The following is a 26,905-nucleotide window of genomic DNA, read 5'->3' as shown; positions in this document are numbered from 1 at the left end:
TCTACCTGAGACCCTCTAACCAGTAAAAATTATTCCAGGTTTTATATAACTAGTCAACTGTAAATCGGAATCTAGTCCCAGACACTGCAGATACAGATAGGGGTTTTTCATGATCCTCCGCAGGTGTCTTCTATCTCCCATTAAAATGTTTTTCCTTTTATCCCGGACAGCCTGTATAAAATGTAGCATTTCAAATAAAGAGAAAACTATGAATTTTCAAAATTTGGCGATAATGTTTGTGAGCTTTAAAGAACGTTCTATATAAGGTGAGATAATATTATTAAAATTTGTTGGCATAAACTGTAATTCGATAGCTATAACACCCTATCCTCATTTCTTTATTCCTTACATCTTGATGGAACCATCGTTTACCTTACATTTTCAGGAGAATTATAAAAATGACTGTGCAGAAAGTAAATTCTGTTGCGCATTTCATATCCAAATTGCCGGAATTGAGTCAACATCTCTTTAACTTTAACTTTAATCAACACTCTTTTCATTATCTGAGATTTTCAGAACATCAAATTCTCAATTTCTGTTCAATCTGGATGGAGTTGCCAATTTGTGGGGTTTCAAATATGTCCGCTTTGTGCTGAATTCATAATAGGAATCTTTCAGGAAATATTCCCATAACATTCAATATCTTTGTTCAGAGTTCCTAAGTCACTTATTGAATCAGTAAGTTGATTGACTGACAGGGTCAATTTGTCTCTATTGAATGGCCCCCTCTGAAAATAGTTTTCTTGGACCAACTCCTTATTGCTCAGCATCTACTGTTTTTCGATGATATTGGTCTGCCTGTTCGGCACTTTGAATGATTGAGTATTAGTTTACCAAACTCCTGTCCAAGATAAGAAATACGAAACTTGTTCTTTCATATAGGGTTGTTCAAAATTCTCTAGGAATTTTTGACCCAGTAGCCTAAGCCGTCTAGACTTTTATGTAAAGGCTAAATGTAGTATCTTTAAGCATTTGATGATTGTATTTAATTTTTGAAAATTTCATAACTGTTTGTTTTGTAACATCCCATTTGTCAGCTTTATATCTGTCTACTAGATAAATTCAATTTCGAAAATCATTTCAGCATAAAATACTCAAGCAACGTGTCTCTTGATTAATTCATTTAATCCTTATTCAATACTTCGAATTATTTGAGACAGTAAATCGTCTCAAAAACTATGTATCTACGTTAGAACAACATGGTTTCAAATAAAAATTGTTATCGAAGGGGACAGAAAATAACCATATTTTCTCAACCTTGTCCCTGACCTCAAGGTTATTTCAAGGTCAAGTTGATTTTTCCAATTGGAAAGGTATAGTTTTCAGAGCTGATTCTTATTCTTCATAAAAAAGTAGTTACATTTGTTCGAAACTTTTTTCATCGGATTTCGAAATATTGAAAATATTAATTTTAATTGAAAACCGATGACAGAAAGTTTCCAACAAAAATTACTATGTCTTTCACATATATTAAGAATCTGCACATGATAACATACCATTCCATCAAAAAAAAATCGAATGGACCTTGACATATCCTAAGTCAAGTCAAGATTGAAACATTATATGTTCATTTCTTTCTCCTTGACACCTAACATTTTCTATTCGAAACATTTTTTTTTAATGTACATAAATTTTGAAATAATTTACCGTCGTTAGTTAAATGCCACACCTTGTACATTAGGAAAAAAGTTTCTTGCGAAAATAGAACACCAAAGAAAATTTTCAATGCCTTCTCGCTCGAAAGAACTGTCCGCATGCTTGATGTAATTCTTTTTGGTTCTTTGGTTTTCTTGAGTCATCTCTCCGGCTGTTTAAAAAAAATATAAAAAAGTCTCATCCTATTTCAACAGGTGTTTTCCTGTTCTGATGATGATGATGATCTGATGATGATGATGATGATGATCTGATGATGATGATGATGATCTGAAGATGATGATGATCTGATGATGATGATGATCATAATATGAATCAGGAAAGAAGTTTTGGGTGTAGTGAATTCAAAGGGAGACTTTTCCTACCCTTGCAATCATAGGGAACATCATCTTTCAAGTTTTTATGAAAATAATTGAAGATTACTTCATTGAAATTATCTTTAATGCAGAGTAGGGATTTTTTTCAAATACATAAAAAGCTCAACTAATTCTTTGACAAAAAACCACCTCCCAACTTTCTACCGGTGTGAACCTAGCAGACAGTTTCCAGCAGACCGTTCGGCGGAAACACCCGAACGCGGTGACCAGTGGCGTACAGCCAAAATTTTATAACACGGAAACTATTCGTCGGAACATAACCATATTTGGTGTGTAGGATGTTTATATCGATGTTATCAACTACAAAAAAAAATCAGCGACTCGCATAGGGATCCAGGGGGAGATTCGTCATCCCTTATATTTCAAAATTTTATAACAGGGAAACTATTCGCTGGAGCATAACCATATTTGGAATGTAGGATCTTTATATCCATGTGATTAACCACACAAATAATCAGCGACTCGCATAGGGATCCAGGGGGTGATTCGTCATCCCCTAAATTTCAAAATTTTATAACGGGAAAACTATTCGCCGGAGCATAACCATATTTGGAATGTAGGATTTTTATATCCATTTGATTAACCACACAAAAAATCAGCGACTCGCATAGGGATCCAGGGGGTGATTCGTCATCCCCTAATTTTCAAAATTTTATAACAGGGAAACATATTCGCTGGAGCATAACCATATTTAGAATGTAGGATCTTTATATCCATGTGATTAACCACACAAAAAATCAGCGACTCGCATAGGGATCCAGGGGGTGATTCGTCATCCCCTAAATTTCAAAATTTTATAACGGGAAAACTATTCGCCGGAGCATAACCATATTTGGAATGTAGGATCTTTATATCAATGTGATTAACCACAAAAAAAAAATCAGCGACTCGCTTAGGGATCCAGGGGGTGATTAGTCATCCCCTAAATTTCAAAATTTTATAACACCGAAACTATTCGCCAGAGCATAACCATATTTGGAATGTAGAATCTTTATATCCATGTGATTAACCACACAAAAAGTCAGCGAATCGCATAGGGATCCAGAGGGTGATTCGTCATCCCCTAAATTTCAAAATTTTATAACAGGGAAACTATTCGCTATATATAACCATATTTGGAATTTCGGATCTTTATATCGCTGATTTTTTGTGTGATTGATCACATCGGTATAACGATCCTACATACCAAATATGGTTATGCTCCGGCGAATAGTTTCCGTGTTATGAAATTTTGAAATTTAGGGGATGACTAATCACCCCTTGGATCCCTATGCGAGTCGATGATTTTTTTTGTGGTTAATTACATCGATATAGAGATCCTACATTTCAAATATGGTTATGCTCCGGCGAATAGTTTCCGTGTTATCGAATTTCGAAATATAAGGGATAATGAATCACCCCCTGGATCCCTATGCGAGTCGCTGATTTTTTTTGTGGTCAATCACATAGATATAAAGATTCCTACATTCCAAATATGGTTATGCTCCGGCGAATAGTTTCGGTGTTATAAAATTTTGAAATTTAGGGGATGACGAATCACCCCCTGGATCCCTATGCGAGTCGCTGATTTTCTTTGTAGTTAATCACATCGATAGAAACATCCTACACACCAAATATAGTTATGCTCCGACGAATAGTTTCCGTGTTACAAAATTTTGGCTGTACGCCACTGGTCACCGCGTTCGGGTGTTTCCGCCGAACGGTCTGCTGGAAACGGTCTGCTAGGTTCACACCGGTCAACTTTCTTTGCCGATATTTAATTAGACGTTCTATTATTCATGACAATTGAAACAACCTGTTTGAAAAAAAAGAAGGGTGAATGTCGAATCTGATCATAATATTACAAACAATACCCAAATTTATTTGAATGAAGCAAATTTCAATCTTGTCGGTTTCAGTACGGCATATTTACTTGTTTTTAATCAACTCTTTTGTTTGACGAATGATCTCGGCATAACATTCTTTAACTACCTAAATAGACTGAACGAGTTGGATCCAGATTCCTTAATTATCGTATTAGTTTGTTGAATATCTTTCCAACAACACTAAGAAATTGATATTTGGTAAGCATATATGTAACTTGGAATAGGTACCCTTTAAATGTAATAAAATATAAAATAAAATGTAATAAAAAAATCAGGAGTGCTATATAAAGAATCTATCGCATTAAATCCCAAATTTGGAACACCCTTTATAACATTTTCTTACATCGAAAAGAGTGCCATTAAGAATACTGATCGACTAGGCGAGCATATTCACAAAAATAAACTCTCTTTGATTGACTGAATTTATTCCAAATAAGAGACTCGAATTGTTTAAGTAGTTTTCATTAGCTGTTTTTTCGGAATAATTAACAAAGAATTAAATGAGAGAGCCTCGAGTTGAATCCCCCAAATTGTTCAGCGAAAAAACATCTGAAACTGGATCAAAAAACAAACTCCAAACGAAATAACAAAATACATTCTGCCTCGAGGAAGTGGAAAGAGTTAATTACCGGATTCTAGGAATGGAGAAAAATCACGGTTCGCTATAAACATTTATTGACTCTTCCATCCCGCAAAAGCATCCCCATCTCACCAACCCCGTTTCAGTTGTCCGAATGAGCGAGTCTGTTCCAAAATAGCGAAGCATGTCCGAAAGAACGTAATCCCCAACATTTCCACGGCATCAGATAGCGCTGGTTGGATCTTGTTTTCCCGGGGTAATGAAATGTTGTCATTCCAGATCGGCCCGTGAAGTTGGTTAATTAGTACGTCACGTGTACAATACGCCATATATGTCAATTTGAAGTTTGGAGCTACGGCTGCGGCATGGCAGGGACGTGGACCTGAGCCAGGGGCAGTAAGCTGACTAGTTGTTTAGTTAATTATCCGAAACAACCTTGACATCCATCCGTTTTGTACTTGCCCGACCGATGACTTGTGTTTTGCCAGCCCGAAGGGTTTCACAATGTCTGCTGGTTAATTCTGACTAATTGTAGCTTAACAAGCTGACAATAACTCTCGAGTTAAATCACCTATGCCATGGAATCGGCACAAATTCCAATTTTGAGAATTTATTTCATCAAGATTTCCTAGAATACGGCGGTAGATAATGGACACATGGGTTAACCAGAATTTCCCGAAGGAAATCAAATACTGATGAAATAGAACATTTGAATATTCAGACCTTTAAATTTCTGATCTGGTTGAATTACATAATTCAATTTCTAGCGAGATTCTGATATCCCGTATCTTAATTTCATGAATTAGCTTCTCGATTTAGAGTGAATATCTATAATGAAAACTTGAAAATCGGATAACACGAGATAAAAACTTCAGAAGACGAAAAAGTTCATTTGTCATTTCTAGATTAATGTAAATAAGGTCGCGAGGACAGTGAAGCAGCTACTCAAGATCGTCTTTTGAGCACATATTCGGCATCCTGGGTCAAAAGATCACTGAGGGTTGCAACAGAAGTTCTTAAGTCAATTTGGTATTTCGTTCCAATATATTTCACTAAGGGTGGCAAATGACGGTCATAGGAACATATATGTAATTTATTGTTCAATCAGCAACGTTTCGGCTAATATGTAGCCTTTATCAAGCCAAAATATGAAATGTTTTAGATCAATGTTACAAAATCAGATTTACAAAACATAAAAAACAAAAAGATGTAAGACATTCAAAGGAAAACAAAAAGCCATTAATGGTGACGGGACTAACCTTCAGAACAAATCATCAACAATTTAATTTAAAAAATTCATTGTCAGGAAAAACAAAGTCATGAAGAGTTAAAAGACAAATCGGGATAGAGCATCAACAACCAAACGATGTGGCGCGATTGAAAGAAATCACTCAATTGTATAATCCAAATCAGTCTAACAATCAACAATCTTATCAAGATGACATATTAAAATGGACAGGTCGGTCTAATATACATTACACATAATCTAAAAAACAATATGTCTACGGTCTTGTTCTTATTCTATTTATTAAATTAAAATATGTAGAATTCAGTCCACCCAAATCAGTCGTATAATTCACCGTGTTAGGAGTTCTCTTTATATAAAGCATTTCTTTAAAATTCCTTCTGAACCAATCCTTCTCGAAATCTAATATTTCAACATTATCAAAATCAAAATTATGTTCACAAATTCGAGCGTGTGCTGATAATGCTGTCGACTCTTTTGATCGCAAACAAGATTTCGAGAAGAATTGGTTCAGAAGGAATTTTAAAGAAATGCTTTATATAAAGAGAACTCCGAACACGGTGAATTATAGGACTGATTTGGATGGACTGAATTCTACATATTTGAATTTAATAAATAGAATAAGAACAAGACCGTAGACATATTGTTTTTTAGATTATGTGTCATGTATATTAGACCGACCTGTCCATTTTAATATGTCATCTTGATAAGATTGTTGATTGTAAGACTGATTTGGATTATACAATTGAGTGATTTCTTTCAATCGCGCCACATCGTTTGGTTGTTGATGCTCTATCCCGATTTGTCTTTTAACTCTTCATGACTTTGTTTTTCCTGACAATGAATTTTTTAAATTAAATTGTTGATGATTTGTTCTGAAGGTTAGTCCCGTCACCATTAATGGCTTTTTGTTGTCCTTTGAATGTCTTACATCTTTTTGTTTTTTATGTTTTGTAAATCTGATTTTGTAACATTGATCTAAAACATTTCATATTTTAGCTTGATAAAGGCTACATATTAACCGAAACGTTGCTGATTGAACAATAAATTGCATATATGTTCCTATGACCGTCATTTGCCACCCTCAGAAGTTCTTATTTCTAATCAGACTGTAATACTTCGACTGCACGTTCGTAGCCTATTGGCAGGCACGCAAGCATTGCATCTTAGTTGGAATAGGTAGCACCATTGAGTATTGAGTATTGAGTTGTATACTCAAAGGTAGCACTGCCGAAGACAGTGGGCCGAGTATCACCGTAGTTGGATAGTTGGAATTTTTCCTAAAGAAACGTCAGCCAGAAACTGTCAGGTGAAATCTTATAAAAAAAATGCTATTTCCACAAAATTCAAATAAACGCTCATGAATGGAACTCATTTGATTTCATTCATCTTTTGAGGTGTATTGATTAACACAACGATGAAAAACTCTTTTCTCCATTTGATCAACTTCATTGAGTATTCCTCGATGCAGTTTGCATGCACTTCTCCGTTCATATTTTTCAAAAACAGACGAATTTTTAGAGAACATCGAAAGTATCTATGCCTCGAAGAGTAAAATGCTGAAAACAAGCGCAAAGGGGACCAACAAAATACTAGCTTTACTAAGATTCTCAATTTTCTTCGCATTAGTTTTTTTTTTTCAATCAACCTAGAAATTCCCATATTTCAAAGTAAAAATTTGATCCCAAACCAGTAGAATCATTTTTTTCTGCTTTACGAATTTATTCGTCCTGAGTTCAAAGCTTCTTATGCGAGTTCTTATGTAATTGAGTTCTTGAAAATTTCAAGATCTGGTTTTGATCTTGCCTTGATTTCAAGACAAGACCAAGAAAAGAAGTAATTTCAAAATTTCAAGACAAGACAAGAAATTTTATGTCAATACCAAGATTTCTTGTCAAGAAAACAAGAAATCTTGAAATATCTTGTCTAACCATGAATATCCTGAAAGCTAAAGTGTTTGTTTGTGAAAAACATTTTCAACATGAAAAAAATTGGAATTTAGATCTGCAATTTTTAATTTCAGGCATACCTACACTTTTTTTCAATTTATTGAAATATGGGTGTAATTTTGGCTTATTCATTATTTTCGCCGATGGTACTTGTGTCCACCTGAATTTGGAAAGAATAACAGATTTTTTTTCTGTCAGTATTTCCAGCAGTACCTACAACTATCTTGCATTGATGAATGCTACTGCTTTATTGTTTTATTGCCGCTTTCGCAGCTACGGTTTCAGATTCAGATTTATCAATTTCACTCGCATTAGTCGAGAGTCAATTTTACTGATCATTTTATCACTTAAGCTAACGTTTCTTTCTGTTACTTTTATGTGTATATTCAGAGTCAAAAAAGAAGCCAAATGGCTTACCACACGTTATGTTTACTGAGAGTCAATGTCACTCATGGTAAAATAAGGCTATCACTTTGTGACAATCAAGAATGAAGTTGCAATTCAGTTCAAAGTTCAAAGCCGATTGGAAGGGTGATGACGTAGAAGGTGGCAAAATCAAGTTCAATTGACAGAACTGGGTCCATTAGCACTGGCAGATCGATAAATAATAGTATGTAATAGGTAAAGTTAAAAGAAGATAATTTGAAATAATTTCAGCTTTCATGCCACAACATTGTTATTACTTAAATTGCACTCCCTGATATGATAGTTACGCCAATGCGCGCTTGTGTGACGTGGCGTGAGGAGATACCAAAAAGGCCTTGTATTTTCGATCTGCCATTAAGCCTTCTTTCAACATTTTTTTTGATTTCTTGAATTTTTCAAACAAACAACAAAACAAGAAGTTTGTCATCAAGACAAGAATTCTTATCTTTTCGACCCCTAATTGAGTCTATTTTTCGACTCTAATCAGCGCAGAGATCTTCTCTTGAACCTCAGGCCCTCCATCTGTTTCTGCATAGGACAATAAATAAAAAATTCATGGATGGAACTGTCAAACTATTAAGACGAAATCTTAATAATACCCCATTGTAGCCAAATCGTTTCAAAGGACGGTCCCGAGAAACTTACATGTTCCACCTCCGCGATATTATCATTTCAGTCAGAGATTTCGTGCTCATGTGAAGTTATCGTGAACGGGGGAAATCTGAATTGCACCCAGTTGACTTACTATCAAAATTACAACCGATTCTCTACTCACCCACTAGGTATGCCGCATTGTGTTCCTCCGTCGAAGAAGCTCCATTATCGAGATAGCTCAAACCGCATCGGTTCAATAGAAGCAAACTCAGCAAACTCAATGAACAAACCAGTAGTAGAAGTCGAGTTATTAATCTCATGCTACACGGCCGAAACATAACGTAGCGTACTTGACGCCTCCTGAAAACAGAAAATGTTATATCAATCAGAAGTCAGAACACCTTGTATTTATGATTTATGTTCAATCAATGTTGATTTCAAAATAAAAGCTGTAAAATGGACAAGAATTTTCGTTCCATTTCAGTCATACAAAAGGGGGAATTCAATGAACCATGTATTCAATGGATGTACTTTAGAATATACTAAATTTGACAAAATTCACTATAAATGCGCAGCCACGTGGTTAAACAGGCGACGCAAAGTGGAGTCGATGAGTTTTTTCTTGCAGAAAAGGCACTCTTCAAACGTGTTAGTTACGATATTTTTTACTGTGAATAGTGCGAATGTTCCAACTTTCTTATGCTATAATAGAATTCTTGCTTACAGAAACAGAGGAACAATCTGACATCATGTGTCAAAGTCGACAGACACACGCGTGAAAATATTAAAATTATGATATCAAGGTACTTCGAAACTTTTGTTTTATTTTATTTATTTTTTTTCGAGCTGAAAAACAAATATCGAATTTATTGATTAGACGGTGAAACGGTGTCTCAAATTGCATATTATAGTAGTCTACAGCTAATAAATAGAATATAAATTTCCTCCATCAATGTGATTTAGTTTTCGGCGTAAGGAAATACTGTAACTTTACGCACGCAAATATATATGTGTGTGAAGTTGGCCTAGCACTTTTCGTTTTTCGAAAATAATTTTGTTGTGCTGAGTCGTCCCAGGTTTGTGCTGGTTTGTGCCGTGGAGATTTTTTTTCAATTCCATACGGTGCTCAAGATATTCCACTATATAATAATAACAGTGTGTTGCCAGAATTCAACTGTCATAAAGAAAATCGTAAATTGAACTCTAGTATGGATAGCCGATGACTAAAGAAGTTTGTCGTACACTGAAAGTGCAAAGATAGTGCAAGTTAATTCTCCGACGAGAATGAAATTTTGACTTCACCTGCTAAACTATTGAGTCGTATGCATTAAGAAGAGTATTTGCTTTTACTATAATACTATCTTCGTCAGTTGCTTATAAAATGAATAATTTCCTTTCAATAAACTGAAGTAAAAGCATTTACTACTTCTTTATGCATATGGCCCATTGTCTGACTTACCTTCTTGGTGCTTATCGGCTTATCGGCAATCTAAGTTGGAGTTCATCAAGCTCAATTTACGAGAGATTTTTCCTATAAAAGTGGAATTCTGGCCAACATTGTTATTCTGAAAATGTATGACACTATCCAAATCTTGTCGTATGTTGTGCAGGGAGGGAGTTGGGAACTTTTTCTAAAAGTCTCAACGGCACAAGTCAGCACAAATGTAGCACAACTATATAAAACGTCTTCAACAAAAATCACCAAAATGCAGGGCTAACTTTTCAAAATATTCATTTTTCGGGAAACTAGAAAAATTCTTATTCAACATCATTTGAAATAATTAATATACAGCATTCTTTTTCAGTCAGATTCATTCCCTTTTTTACAAGTTTTTTATTATTATTATTTATTGATAAAGGTCATCGACTGTTGATAAATTTTGGAGAATCCATATTTTATACCAGTTTCGATTTTTAATAATACGAGGGTTACTATTTATTGAGAATGGTGAAAAAACAATTGAATTTCACCAAAAATGGGGTGCCAAATTGGTGCTGTGTAGCAGATTTTTCATGCGTCCAAATTTTCTCAAGTTTCTCATAATATGTTTGAGCTTGCATTATGGTGATGCTCTCGATTTTTGATTCATTATTTGGGATTGGTTTATCTCAATTAACCGAAAATTTCTGGCAAGTCTAAGAAGGTCGTACATCAAGATGAAATAAATTATACAGAGTATCCCAGATGTCGACGTCAACCGTAAATCGGGTGATAGACCAAGTCAAAATGATTATCAAAAAAATATAAAGAAATGGAGTCAGTCATATTAGAAACTGAAGACATTCGAAAAAATCGAGAAAATTTACAATTTGTGACGGATGCTAAGAGTCTGTACTTTTCTATCTATATACATATTTTTTTTTATTTTGTAGAACTGAACATTCACTTTGGACCGAAATTTTAAGGCAGCTGCAGATTGGAGGAAAATGCAACTTTTTGACCAACCAAATATTAATCATACTTCGCCCTTTAACTGACTGTATTGAAATAAGTACCTACTATATGAGTTTATCAACTATCTTTGAAAATTGGCGCATTCAATAAGGATTCCAAAATGGTAAGACACTTACCCCAGGTTTCATAAAGCTTGATCAAAGAATCAACGCTTGATTGGCGAATAGACGACAATTTGTTTTCAATCGATAATTCAGTCATGATCATTCAGAATATCACTTTCGCTTTAAATTATGATGTTCATATGTCCATTCAATTATTCTCAATTGCTACTTCTTTAATATATTCAAAAATGAAACTGTTTCAGTGATTTTGTTTTATAAATCGAGTGATTCTCAAATCGTTGATCGGACAATCAAAGTTTTATGAAACCCGCTGCTAGTGAATAATTTCTCAAATGGTGAACAAGTTTTTTCAGACACCCACTTTTGAATGAATTATTCCTACTTCTAATCCAGGTTTTCTTCAAGGTCGTTTCTCAAAATTCTCAACTCGCAAAAAGCAATAGCAGATTTCTTCTGGCAGTATCAGTATTGCCAATTATTAAATAACAACCTTCATAATTCATTTAATATTTGTACGTACTGAGGGCATTTCTAACCTTTTATATATTTTGTGACTTTGTCTTCAGCCCATACTGTTCGATTTTTTCTGAAGATGATATCTTTTGATTGCAAATTCGTCATGGTTTTGCCATCATCAAACTAAGCGGGCAGGAAACAACCTGAAGAATCTTAAGGAGCAATAGGGATCGAGAGATACATCATTATGAAGGTTTTACGATTCTCTATTTATGGACATGCTTAACAATTTCTGTCTGTACCTACTTCACAATTGCGAGAGAAATTGTATGTAGTAAAATATGATAAAAATAAAGAAGAACTGTTGCTATCATCTTTTTTTTCTATCTCTCTATCATTTCGATCAGTTAACACGATAGGCAAAAGATAATTTTTCATATCCTTCATTTTCCTGTCTAACATCCTGTCATTCTGCCCATTTCACATTGAGCGGCGCCTACTAATTGATCAAAATTCCATTAGTTCAAGGAAAACAGCGAAAATCTCGTTTACACCCTTCCCGAAGCATTATTTCACAGGCATAATCACGATGAACGAATATCTCTATTAATATTGACGTGGCACTAGAACGCTCGTTTTCGCTGAAAGAGTTGGCCAACAAAAGCGGCCCTCGAAAATCCTTTGATCGACAAGGCGTTAATAGCTCCTATAATCCAGGCGTTATCGAATTTGTACAACGACGTAATCCAGATATCATCCATTGTCTGCAATGGAGTAATCGGGAAATCGATTTTGTTTTCAATCAAGACAGGAAATTATCAATCGACGTTAAACTAGAATTCAACGATTAGATAAACATTTAATCGGTGATTTTGTCAACTTGATCTAGTTATGATTTCTGTTTTCATTCTTGGGATACGGTGTTGGAATGGATAAACGCCCTAGGGCTTCGAAGTTTCCAGGTGCCAAAAAAATGCCCTCTCTTTACAAACATATGTGCGAACTCTCATTAGTACTTCGAATATTTAACTCATCAGCATATTTCTACAGTTCCTGTTCCTGTTCCTGTCAAACAGGGTGTTTCTTAATTCTAAAAGTTTTTTTCCTGAAGTTTGGACTAGACAAAACAAATTGTTCCACCAGAAACTACATAGGAAAATTTTCGAGGTGATGGACTTTAGAAACCAGTGACGAAATGGATCCAAATACAACCCAAGATCTTGTGGGAGCTGTATTATCGGAAAGCCTCGAAAAAAACGTCAGAGAGGAACAATATCTCGTGATGACTGAACCAACTATACCAAGGTCGATAACCTGTTCAGTTTTTGTGAGGAAATACAAATTAATCTATTTCTTTGAAATGTAGATGAATTAGTATAGAACGATCCTCGAGGCTTAACAAAATTGTCGCGAAACGTTAGGTAAAGTTTTGTTGCACGTCTTTACCCAACTTTACTGATTTTACATTTCAACTCCTGTAATGTTCTCAATCACTTCGGCATTCACCTCTGCAGAATTTGAGGAGAATCGTCAAGTAAAATATTTTTGGGTATACCTACAATTACGTATTGATTGTTCTGCACTATATCAATAGCGCGTTCGCATTGGCTATAGCTGTTTATAAAAAAGCAACCGCTTTCGGAGAAGTGCGCAAACAAATTTTTATTGGTTTTGACTCATCTTGGAAGAACAATATAATCGACTATTGTTTACTTTTGACGAGATGGTATTCGATCGAATAACTTTGTTTTTCCGCGCAAAATATTCAAGAGTGGCGTCTAGTCTATCGAATGTGTAGGAATAAACCGAAATTATTATTCGACAACAAAATAGTATGATCCTACGCATCGCCAATGAAATCTGGAACAAATGGGCGGGTGATTTGAATTCATATTTTGATATATCCAACACTCACTTTCATAGAAATTTGACTATATATTTTTATATTCTCTGAAAATAGCAGATGAAAAAAAGGGTCATTGCTTGAAGTTTCATGTTGTATCTATAAATGGTAGCAACTAATTTTTTTGCGTCAAGATGTCATGCCCAAATAGTAAACAGTAGATAGATGGTGAGATGAACATTTTGACTACAGCAATTCTTTTTTTAGGAACCGAAAATTGGCTCATGTCTCCCTAACCCATGGGAGAGAGTTGAACAGGGGGCGAGAGAGACTTGACCAGAAGTTTGTATATCAGGAAAAACATTGGAAGAAAACAATTTCCAATGACCAACGATTGTCTTTATCAAGGTTTTCATCTTCAGATATATCAGCGTATGAAATACATATTTTCTATTTCAGAGTCACTCTCACTAATTTCCGAGATGATTTTCACTTTTTCCAACCTTTGTATATTTTTTATATTTATGTATTTCTATTACTCAATTTTCTTTTTTTGAAGAAAACTATTATCTGAGCTCAGTGCTGGAAACTTGGACCACTGATTATGTCTCCCGACCATAGCATGGGTCAAATCTCCCTCAGTCCCTTTTAATCTATTCAACAGATATTCTCTTTAAACTTTTACAACTACAGTACAATCGCGATAACGTGAACAGAATAAAACCAGGGTTGTTCACACAATAGAGGTTGTTCATGTTACCGGAGGTCACTGAAATACAAACTCTAAAACATATTGCTATACAGATTTATTATCTAATAAAACTAAAATACATTCGTATCGAAGATTTACAATGGTTGAAAAAATTGTGAGATCTTAGTTTGCATCCTTTTTGGCAGAAACAATGTTGTTCACGCTATTGAACCGTTCTAACGAGCGAGTGTTCACAGTATCGCGATGGTACTGTATTATTAAAAAGGCTCATAGTTTGTGAAACAATATCAATCAATAAAAGCAATAAAACTAAATTACACCACGCACCTATTAAACTTTTCAGACAGTATAACAAAAAGAAATTATTCAATTTCTTACTTTCTGACAACAAAATCACGTTCAACCCTCTCAATCCCGAACTGTTCTGATGGCGGCCAAAATGGAGCCGCAATTTTGAATTGAAATATTTGAGGTGGTTCAAGTCTCCTACCTGAACAAGTCTCCCAGACTCTCCCTACATCAATTAACGGTAGGGTGTTAAATTTGAGAAAATCATCTTTTTGCCGTTTTTGTATCGACTAACAAGACAAAGAATTTTGGAACACCCTGCATATCATATACTAAGTTTTTGTGACCTATTTTCAGCTTCCTAAAATATGAAATGTCTTTTCGAGCCTATTTAATTGGATCCATATTTTTAGCAATTCTTGAAAATTTTCAAAAAGCAATCAGTGCTGTGTAAGGAACTAGAAGATATTTGTGTTTTCGTAATAAAACTACATCTGAGTATCTCAATTTTGTAGGTTTTTTTTACGTTCCATTTGGTGAATTCGCCCTAAAAGTTGCTACCAGCGAGTTAGACCTATCGGTAAAAGCGAATCTTCTGGCTAACTAGTTTTCTGAAAAGTATGATTCGTAAACAGTCCAAAGAAAAATACATAATCCGTATAACTTTAACTACCAGGAGAAAAAAAAAGTTGCCAGTTCAAAAAACACCCGATGTGATAAACAATATTTATTTTTACCGGTAACAGAGATATTAAACACTGTTACAGAACCCTGTATTTCTGAAATCTTACGACGTTTCAACGATTGAACATATTTCAAGGACCTCAGCACTCTATAGCATTTCAACTTCAATTGAGAAGCCGGTATTTCCATTGCCGGATTCAGTAATTGGTTTTCATTTTCCGCCCAGTTTCATTCAGGCAGTTCGGTCAATTCTCACCAGAATATTACACGAGCTTAACAGGAAATCACAGGAGACACAACTTTCTCGACGGTATTAGATTATGTCACTGAACTTTAGTCCTGTGCCGCACTACCGTTTCATTGGCTCATTTTCGGTATAACAAAATGCGTATTCACAAATTAGATTCTTGAATATAAATTCAACGCGTTGCTGGAGTTTGTGGATATAATGATGCATACCTATGCGAAGTTGTTAGATGGATAAACCTTCAACGTTTAATTTCGGTGCCAAGTGAAGATGAAGAATCTTTCGAATCGATGGGCATCAAGGATGCGCTTGATGTAATCGGCAAGTGTCGAAGTAGTATTTTGAAACTTAGAGGACGTCTGCCTTCTTTTAGCAACCGAATTAATGGGTATTTAGCAACGGCCAGAACGTCTGCCAAAAAAAATTAATTATCTCAATTATATTTCATATCTATCATCAACTTTGGCAACAAATATCAATCTTCCAAAATTACTTGAATTGATTATTTTTACATGACGCATATGCGCTGCGTACTATTGAATGCAAAGTCTTCCTGCTAGCAGAGATATCGTTTTCTGATCGAGTGAGTCCATGGAATAATATTGAAGAATCAATCTTCCTAAAATTATTGTTCTTTCGACGTTACTAGCTCTTGTTAAATAAGGTGCACACCGAAAATAGAAGGTTTTCGATTGAGTTGGCTGAGTATTCACAAGTCTTGTTCGTAGAGTGGGTTCACCACGGTTGTAAACTGTACAGAGCAAGCGCAAATGGATTTTCGCTAGTCTAAAATGGAATTTCGCTTGCTCTGTACAGTTCACAACCGTTGAAAACCACTCTACGAACAAACCTACAGTTTCACGCTACCTGATAGGAACCAGGCAATTCCAGTTTGGCTGATATAAAACTGTGGCTATTATTGAAAGTGCTAATTCGAAGCGACACTACGAAACATGATAAGTATCAGCAATTTCAGAAGAACTGTCTTGGCTATGGGTGAGTCGACGTATTCTGACACGACAATTTTCGTTATTGAAGGTCAGGTTGTTGACAAGTTTTGGCTGATAAAAGAACAAGAAATGTCCTTTTCAAAGAATGTGATACACCCAATTACACAGGAAGCAACAAAACACCTGGAGTTCATAACAAATGAGAGCAATATATGCTAGCTGTTGAAGATTAATCTTCGTTACATTATTTATAGTCCTAAATGTTCAAATCGACAAGTTGTCAGTGAAAAGACTTTGGTAAAAATAAAAATGTTTTTTCGTCACTCCAAACAAAAAATGCCATTTTACGTACTAATTTCCGAACGAAAAATCAACTATTTTTGAAGGCAAGTACTTTTCGTCCTTATACACTTCTCGTCCGCTCTGTTCCTCACTTCTTTACAGATTCGATTTAATCAATTTCGAGTGCCAGCAGGATTCGATGAAAACATGAGTGCCGGTGACAATAACTGTCATTAGCACTTGTCAAATTAATTCTTTACGAAATCTGCTACATTCGACGAATGAATTGAGAACGTCGTTTGAATATTTGTATTCATTAAAATAAAGAATGGATAGTGTTATGGATGACATGGATATGAGCAACACTCCTCCAGAGATAAGGGAATTGGCAACTACGGCCAGGTTGGATTTACAGCACAAAAGTGCTACTTCCATAAAGTTAGGTGCGTTCGACGAAAAAATGTAATATGCACCTCGGCAAAAATCTGTCCATATTCTCTCGCCTGCTTGCTAGCCTCGGCTACGCCTCGATCAATGTGATGCTCGACTATAAAAGACACCCTTTCGTCCTCAGTAAATAAATAACTATTTACACGAGGGGTGTTTAATTGCATAAACCCGAACATTAGTGGTCCTTCGGGCCGGATCCCATAAGGTTTCGTTACAGAAAAAAAAATTTGGGAGATGGTTCTGATGAGATCTTCACAATATGATTCATGTTTCGTTACTGTATTTCATATATTTCTTTTTATTTGTTTGGATATTTCATGAACGCTCAACGTTTTAGGAAACATAATTCAATTCCTTATTCTTTGTTTTTGTTTGGAAAGTTACTGTTTCGCGTTCTGCTCTTAATTCTAATTGAATCGCTCAGTTAAAGAACAGTACAAGACTAAAAATCAGCATTGTCATCTGAGATGGACAAAATGCTCATATTTTGTAGCTGTAGCGATTCACCAAGAGAACCGTATCATTAAGACAAACACTACAGCTGTACGACCCCACCATTTGCATTGCTTTAAATGATTAAATAATGTATCCCGTACTTTGGGGTGAAGTGGATCACATTTTAAAAATCAATGGATATTCACTTTCCATACGAGGGTGGAAGTGGATCAGATGAAATGAAAAAAAAATCTATCTTGAGTCCTAAGACCAACAGGTGCTGTGAAATCAGAACTAGAACCATTGAAAAAATAAAAAAATCTTTATTCTTTCTGTGTAAAACTAAGCATGTGTTGTTTCGAAACAAAATACAATAAACAACGAGAATAAGTTTCTAACGAACATAAAAACAGTCTTTTGAATGAAGGCACTGGGCACTGAATAGGGAAGTGAGCAACTCCCCCCCAAAGATACCAACAATTCAATTTTTTTTTTAGTACAAACATTGCACGATCGTTCGGTGTGAGCTCAAATCAAATAATGAACTCGGGATCACAAAATACATGTACTCCGCCACTGATTACATAAAAACGCCCATGTTATTGCAACATAATCCGAATGATCGCAAATAAAGACGATAGTTTTTGCCTATCTCGGCAGATTATAGTTTGAATGTACTTGGGTTCAACGCGCTATCTGATGCATGCATGCAATAAACAATTTATGAAGCATTGTGAATAATAATAGAACTCCTAAATGTCTATTTTTATTCTAGCTAATGTTTCGAACACAAATCATGAACATATTATGAGTTCCAATATATGCGAAACATTCATTATCGTTTCTGAATATTGATGAATTCAAACCCTGCAGCGGCATACCAAATACATGCAGCAATAAATTTTACGAATTCTCAGATTTCGATGGGTGTAGATGTAGTAGACAATTTTAGAAAAAATTTAAGTGTCTAATTTAAGATAAGATGTTATTATTTAACTGAAATCAAAAATTCCTGGTGAGAACTGTTCAATAAGTGATGTCTACAGAGATTCTGGACTCGTCTCGTCATGTTTTCGAGACAATACTTGATATTTCATCGACGAGACATGTGGCAACAGTGTGTAGTAAAGCAAATATACAGGGAATACTCAAAGGTGAGGCTTTTTTTGACAAGTAATAGAAATGATCGAAATAAGTCATGGTACCAAAAATTGTTTTATGAAATATTCACCAGGGCTAAGTATTTCGAAACCAAAGTTACTCGAAAATCTAAGAAATTCCTGCTGCATGCCTACCCAAGGTATGGTTTCGGAAGTGCTTCGAATGCAATGCTACAGTGCTACAGAATGTGACTGCAGCTTGGATAAGGGAGTCATCGTATGATTTTTGTGAATTTTCGGAGTGTCGCAAAGTAGTTGAAAAATGCTTCGCGTTTACTCAAACAATTTACTTGTTGACATGATTTTAATTTATGGTGAATCCAAACAGAGTGCCAGTGCGGCGTGCAGATTGTACAGAAGACGATTTCCGAAGAAATCACCCAACTCTTCGAATGTTCATAAACTCGTAAACTTGGTTCAGTACAGAGATGTAGGGATACTGGACGTTTGCACGAATCCCGAAGAGCAAATGTTGGCAGGCCTGTAACATCGCACATGGCAGACATCGAGGAGCAGATTCTGGACATAGTTGAGGAACAACTGACAACAAGTACTAGATCCATAGCCAGGGTCGTCGGAGTGAGCCACAGTAGAGTTTGGAAGACACTAAGACAAGAGCAATTAGTGTTCCCCTACCATTTCCAGAAAATTCAAGCACTCCAACCAGAAGACCATACTCGAAGAAAAGAATTCTGCCTGTGGCTTTTAAATCCCCAATATCCATTCTTTTTACTGACGAAGTCACTTTCACAAGAAATGGAGCAAACAATTTCCACAATACTCATGTATGGTCTACAGAAAATACTCACGATATCAGAAGAACAGATTTTCAGCTAAGGTTTTCCTTGAATGTCTGGATCGGACTCTTGTGTGGAAAGCTTATGGGTCCATTTTTTCTACCACCTATCACCACGAATTTCAGGTGAAGACTTTTTCCATTTTCCCCAGAACAATTTGCCAGAATTACTAGAAGATGTTCCTCTCAAAGATTGTGGTTGTTACTGGATGGAGCACCAACCCACTTTCAAAGAAAGTGCCTTATTTTTTTTCTTATATGGCGTTTCCATTGAAATATTTTTTCCATGCTTTGTTTAAACTTTCATAATTATACCTTTCAGAAAAAGTCACCTAATAAGTTTCGAAAAAGAATATATAAATTTGCTATAAATTCTTGCGCCGGGAAGAGATCGCAAAGGAAGCCGAGCACTTTATTTATTTGGTGAAAACATTCTTACTGAATCCATATGGCATCGTTATTCATCACAGGTGACCTAACAGACAGATACACGATCCAGGGTCTTAAAGATATTGATGCACAAGGCTTTTGAATGTTTTTTCTATAAAGAATATTTAAGATGAGCAACTGCCGGCGAAATGATCTCTTTTAATGAATTCTACCACTTGTCAAGAAAAAGCCTCATCTTGAAAAACACCGTGTATTTCCCAAGCTTAATGAGCCCAACTGGGCTCTGCAAAGCAATCAAAAATCTCCTTTTCGGATTCGTAATTCAGTAAGTACTATAAAAAAGAAGCTGGATCAAGTAGCAAAAGAAGAAGAACGGAAAGAGGTAACTTTATCTCCAACGCTAGAGAATTTTGTTGAAGAAAATGAACTCAAGCTGCGTCCTTCAATTCTGACAGATAGAAAAACACACTGACGCAACAACCTATGATCATGATCTCCTGAAAATTTCATCAAACATCTAAAAACTCGTTTGCCGATTTAGAACAAGCACGAGAGAACTTCACTGCGAAAGGAAAGGAACAAATGTAGGTATTATAAACTAAATCGCGACTTATATCAGAATTAAAGCAAAAATTTAAAAAAATGTTGTTCGTGAAGTTTTGAGTTGAAAGGCGTGAGTACCTTCACTGACTTCACAGCTGGAAGATGCTACTGTGATAGTGAAACACGTGTTGTGGTTAAATATTCCATGCTAGTGAAAATCATGTAATTCAGTTTTTAGTTCATCTTATATCCATAAATGACATCTTCAAACTCGATAATAAATGCTTGCTGATAGTTCAGAGTTAGGAAGTTTATTAAAGCAAATATGAGATATGGAAGCTCACAGTATTCATTTGAAGTTCCACATTGAACCTCTCAAATAATGTGTGTTTCCAACTTTTGAGAATTCTTTATTGCCCGCATAAAGGCAATCTTCCGTAACGGGAGTATCTACTTTTGTTGACCCCATGTTCCCGTGCGATTATGGGTAGAATATGCTGAAGTCACATAACATAACTTCAACTAATGTCAAAGTTCCCCCTTCTGAAGATTTCCAATGTTTCATTGCACCAAGGCGTGCCTGCGAACCCGCTCAGCATATTCTGCGGGGTTTGTATCTACGCTTCACGGTCCATTTGAGTAATTTGAACTTCACTCCGACCATGAATAATGACACAGTCGGATGAAATTATCGCAGTCAGAATGAAGAACGGAGAAAAATTTCCAGCATAAATTTCCCAGAAAGGTGTCTCCAATAATTACGCAACTTTCTCTTGGATTCCCCACAAATAAAACTCGTCCGCATTGCATGGAGCTTTGTCCCAGATTGAGCTTCTGGGATTACACAGGGCTTTTTTATAGAAGGTAGTATAATTTCACCAAAAACCTACAAGATGGAGAAGTTATCATCACCCCAAATCCTATAGGATTTCGTTAAAATTCAAGAAAGGGTCTGGAAGATGACCATGGCAGCGCGAAAATAAAACCGTCACCTGAATAATTGCTTATAGTTGGGGAGCCCACGATGGTAAATCGGGATTTACTCGAGCGTCGTGGAGACCTAGTGGATTTTTTAGATAGGATGATAGAATGAAAAAAGTTTCCATGATGTACCTATGCACTTTCAGAGGTGGGGAAAGCGTCTGTTGGTTTTCGAAGATGTAAAAAAAAATCGTAAGGTGTAGGTACATACTCGAGCGTGTCAGATTAAGATACTGTTTATTTCCTACGCAGACAATAAAATTATGTTAATCTGACAGTTTGCGTGGTGGGGCTGGCACCGAAAAGTCGATTATTTTTCAAGGCGAGTACTTTTCGTACTGATTTACTTTTCGTCCGGCTTTCGTCTCTAAGCATTATATCAGATCCCGGGGAGATTGAATCAATTTTGTGAATACAGAATTCGATGAGAACATAAGTGCCTATGACAATAACTGTCGTTTGATGTTGTCAAATTAATTCTTTATGTTAGTGTTCAGTATAATCAAGAATGGATAGTGATAGCGATGTGGATAACAGTTACATTTTACAAGAGAAAAGGGAATTTGCAATTAAGGACACCTAGATGAGACGGGTAACTTCTCACTTTCATAAAGGTATGTGAGGTCGACGAAAAAATGTAATATGCCTCGGCAAAAAAATGTCTATATTGACTCGCCTGCTTGCTATCCTCGGCTACGCCTCGGCTATCAATTTGCAGGCTCGACTGTGATAGACAGTTTTTCGTCCTTGGTACAAAAATAATAATTCGACCGTGTCAGATTTTTAGAGTAAGCTACTTTTCAAGAGGTTGGCAAATCGGACTTGACGCAAGGTTACAGAGGTCCTTTGAAAATAAAAAAAAACGTTACCTTTCATATTCGTGTGTGTCAGATTTTCACACAGATGGTTAATCTCGGTGTTGCATATGTGTTGACTCATTAATTCTGACATTAATCAAGGGGGGTTTGCAATCTGAAAGTTTGAAGGTGATAACAATGCATTTTTTCACAATATCCTGTACCTCTTATCGTTTTTATATTCATTATGGAAGTTGTAGATAATAAAATTCTCTACAACTTTTGTCTGACGCAATCTCATACTCTTAAACTTTTTCAAGCTAGAGGGTGATGAGCGCGAGGAGCTTAGCCACAAAAACGTTTAAACGTAGAAAAAATTGCTACGAACGAAATTTTTAGAAAATTTTATGGTCTACAACTTTTATGATGATTGCAAAAACAATTTGAAGTCCAGGAAAGGGGATGAAAAAAACTGATTTTTGTGACCTTTATGGCACATTCTTATTCCTTCGGTTTGCTGAAACTGTGAGATTGTATTTTCTCTGTTATTCTTGAATCATTAGCTTCAAAATGAGAAAAAAAGTCATCACCCACCCACACATTTTTGTCAAACTTAAATTGTGAGATTAAGAGAATGTATATTGATCTGACACGCTCGAATATGTTCAATGATCGTTTTTTTAATATTCTGACAGGCTGTCCTAGACAATTTTCCCTACATACAGGTCCAATTTTTGGTAGAAAACTCTACAGGGTTCAAGATTTCTCCCGTTTTATTAATCTGACACGCTCGAGTAAATCCCCAATTTCGCACTTGTGCTCCCCAACTATTAGGGTGATTTGAAAATTGGTGTATCGACGCAGGTGAGTTAAGGACAGCATGAGAATTGAGAATACCTGTAGATCTTAAAATTCTCACTCACACAATTATGACATTTTCAAGATCAAACTGAAATTTTTTAACTCACATATTATAAACTCAAGTAACCTTCTAAAAAAATTTTCATATTCCATAGATTTCAATATTGGAACTTTTTGGCCTTTAAAAAAAAGAAAAAAAAATCTTTCAAAAAAAGAGAAGTGGGAGTTGTGACGATAAATGGCTTGATTCTATCATCAAATTCATCGATAGTCAAATGTAAAAATCATCAAAATTGTAGCATTTTTATTCGCTTGAATATTATTCCAAAGGTAAGCGTCCACAGTTCCGCATCGTACGCAACGCACGGATCGCAATTAATGGATCAAGCGATGTATCCGGGCAGTACGATACGTATCAGTGGACGCACTTATATGAGTTCATATACAGAGCATTCTAAAATACTTTCGATCCGATCCGTGCGTTGCGTACGATGCGGAACTGTGGACGCTTATCTTAATATAAAGCCCATTGGGCAAGGAATCCCATATACATATTAAAAACAGTATGGAAAAATTGTTAATTTTACCCCGTTCTGACCAATCCATATTTGTGATTCAGAAACCACCAAATAAAATTCAGGCGATTTTTGGTCATACCCTTTATCCTTACCTTCTGCTGAAAAAAAGGTTCACCTTCAAAACACTCTGTAGGTCTCGTTATATCTCCTAAAAAACTTTCTTCGTTGGTGAAGAAAATTGATTTGATGGAAAGTAGGAATTTTGTGGAATTTGTGGCACACGATAAAAGAGTTTGTGGCGAATGAAGGTCCATATAAAACCTGATATGACGGCAGGTAATGCCACCTGATTTAGGAACGGAAATTAAAATCTGAGCTGAGAGTCCGATCTTGAATTCCAAATAAAAATTGAGCAATAACATGGTGAAGAATTTCAAGCGTAGAGCCTGTAAATTCTCGCTTCAAGGATAAATAAATGATCTCATGCTGAAAGTCATGATATTTCAATCAACAGGTCATCTATAAGAACATCATCTCAGAGAAAAAACTATGCTATGAATGATATGGAGTTTTCCTTAAAAATTCTGGAAAAAACTTAATCTTAATATTTAACGAATGTGATTGAGTTAATATCATCTTGGTGGGCAATATAATTTGAAAGAACAACATATCAAAAAACTACTGAAAAAGTAACTAGAAAAATTTCAAAACATATGAGGTACCTACCTAAATAAGCATTTTGAATTTTTTTGAAATTATTTATTCAGTTTGACGGTATGACTGTGAAATTACTATTCATTTTACATTAATTTTCTCTTATATGTTAAAATGTAGGTACATACACGGTTTAAGTTTTATTGACTGAGTTCTGGTTTATCACCTTTCACCTTATCTTATAAATAAGGTTTGAAACAAACATTTGATTCAGTTCCTTTTGAATTCGATGAAGATTTCCCAACCCATTATTTCCACTATTTACTGTTTCTAGTTTCTTGTCAATATGTACATATTTCGTTGTTCACTGTATTTACTCACTTTTTATGCTACTTTCTTGTTGGAAATTGGGAAGAACTATAAAATATATACACAAAACCCATAAGTAACGGGTCAGATTAAATCATCTCCACAGAGTTTCTTCAAAATAAATAAATATATATAAATAAATTTCTTCAAAAAGCCATGCACATACACATAAAAACCTAACAGAAAGGAAGGAATTCATCTCCCCAGAAAAATAATGAAGAAAAACTCACGTAGGTGAAAGCTGTGATAAGTATAGAAACTTAATTCAATATCAATATCATATGTTGAGTAACTTTTTTTCTGTTTGGAAATATCATTATTCAATAATTTGTATCAAGTAACACAAAAAACAAAAACAAAAATCAGGAATGAGAACAAATGAAAATTTTTCTGGTCAATAAGCTCTAAAATTCATTTCTCCACTCTATTTATCCATTTCCAAAATTTGAAGATGAGTCTTAGTTCCACAGAAGTTAGAACTGATCAAAAGGAACCATTTCAGCAAAATTCAACTAGGTATGTGAATTATTCGCGGTGTTATCATCCCCCAATGAAATTTATATTTCAAGTGTATGACAGCAAGGCGATAAAACATATGAGTCTATGAGTGATCAGTCATTATTAACTATAATTCAGTGCATCATATTATAGTTACTTTCTGAATAATTGTTTGGGTGCATGGGTTCATTTGAAAAACTGGATGAATCTTGAAAAGGTGGTAAGATAAGAAAAGTGTGTTGAATTTAGAGACAGTATTTAAAGTGTTTCTGAAATTGTTCTTTGTCCATGGATAATTTGAACCGATTTATATTTATCAGTTTTTCAATTCATTCACTTTTTTTACACTGGTAAATCAATCCCCTTTCTGACAGTATGAAATCGTTCAAAGAGAAAATCATTCAAGTTTCAAAATTTGGAATAAGGAAAATATGAACACCTGAAGGTCCTGAAGTTTCCATTTGTATTCCCATCTTGAAGGTTTTGTAAAGAATGAAGATGATTTTTGTGAAACAGTTTATTTGGACCAGTTCGAACTTCTGATAAAAAAGGAGTCATCTTCAAGCACAGCTTGTATATAGTTTTCAAGATCAAGTAAGAAGAAAAATATTATTGATGAAAATAAAATGAAGTTATTTGATTCGAGATTGTTGGAATATTTTCAGATGTATCAACTGATTAAAACTGTATTTATGGTTCAGGAATCCACAAATTAGTCAAATACCTCAGCTCAATTCTAATTTCCTAAGAGTCACCTTCCTGAAGACTTACTAACTTCGTTTATCTCTTCGAATTTATACTCCACCCCCTCGCTGAAATTATATGGAAAACAGGGGATCCCTCGACTAAGCAGGGTTGGATGCTGAGCAATAAATATAAATTTGGGAGGAATAAATTTTGGGATATAATAGCTTAATGTTATGTAGTACTGAATTGAAATTCTTCGTAGGTATATGTCTTGTCCTAAGCATTTAGTTTTCGTTTTCGTAATATGTCAAATTCTACACAATTTCAAAATCAGACTTTGGAAAGATGGCATATTTCTATGGATTGTAACCATGTTGTCGGCAACATTTCAGGAGAATTAATTGTAAATTAAATATCTAATGAATGAACTTGGAATCTCCGTCTGTAATTTTCGAATATCCTATTTTGAGTTTTGGGTTATTTGCATATTATGTAAAGATTATAAACTTTTAAGCGGTGAACACATATGAGCGGCCGCGGCCGCGATCACGATCACGATCGTGAGACATCCCGACTGAACGCCGCTATATTGCTGAACAGATCGTGATATTATGTGCGGAATATGACATTTGCATGGGACGCTTCTCGATCGTGATCGTGATCGTGGCCGCGGCCGCTCATATGTGTTCACCGCTTTATGAATTGGTGTGGAGTGGAGAGGAGTGGAGTGGAGTGGAGTGGAGTGGAGTGGAGTGGAGTGGAGTGGAGTGGAGTGGAGTGGAGTGGAGTGGAGTGGAGTGGAGTGGAGTGGAGTGGAGTGGAGTGGAGTGGAGTGGAGTGGAGTGGAGTGGAGTGGAGTGGAGTGGAGTGGAGTGGAGTGGAGTGGAGTGGAGTGGAGTGGAGTGGAGTGGAGTGGAGTGGAGTGGAGATGTAATTGATGTGTCCGCGATATCGATATTTGATGAAAATCCAATTGTATGATTGTCACTGACATGAGTTATTAGACCACGACACGTGTTTTTCTATCACATTAGCTTTTTCAGGTGATTGAAGGTGTTTATATATCTTTTAATTCAGTACGAAATATTTCGATT

General features: G+C 35.5%; 1 protein-coding gene across 5 annotated transcripts in view; it reads right to left on the bottom strand.

Annotated features, from left to right (window-relative positions):
• LOC123314829 (chondroitin sulfate N-acetylgalactosaminyltransferase 2) overlaps positions 1-26,905 on the bottom strand; it is a 122,061-nt gene that overhangs the window by 77,793 nt on the left and 17,363 nt on the right. For 3 of the 5 annotated variants that reach the window (XM_044900205.1, XM_044900203.1, XM_044900204.1), the window contains one exon: positions 8,872-9,050. In XM_044900205.1, the coding sequence (XP_044756140.1) occupies positions 8,872-9,028 (157 nt within the window). In that variant the 5' untranslated portion in view covers positions 9,029-9,050. Of the gene's footprint in view, positions 1-8,871; positions 9,051-9,414; positions 9,439-15,449; positions 15,471-26,905 lie in introns of those variants that run through there. The other 2 variants (XM_044900206.1, XM_044900208.1) reach the window with 2 other exon arrangements.

Source organism: Coccinella septempunctata, chromosome 6 (genome assembly GCF_907165205.1).
Source record: "Coccinella septempunctata chromosome 6, icCocSept1.1, whole genome shotgun sequence".
Lineage (NCBI taxonomy): Eukaryota > Metazoa > Arthropoda > Insecta > Coleoptera > Coccinellidae > Coccinella > Coccinella septempunctata.
The sequence above is the reverse complement of the archived record's forward strand: the minus strand, read 5'-3'. Positions and strand labels throughout refer to the sequence as shown.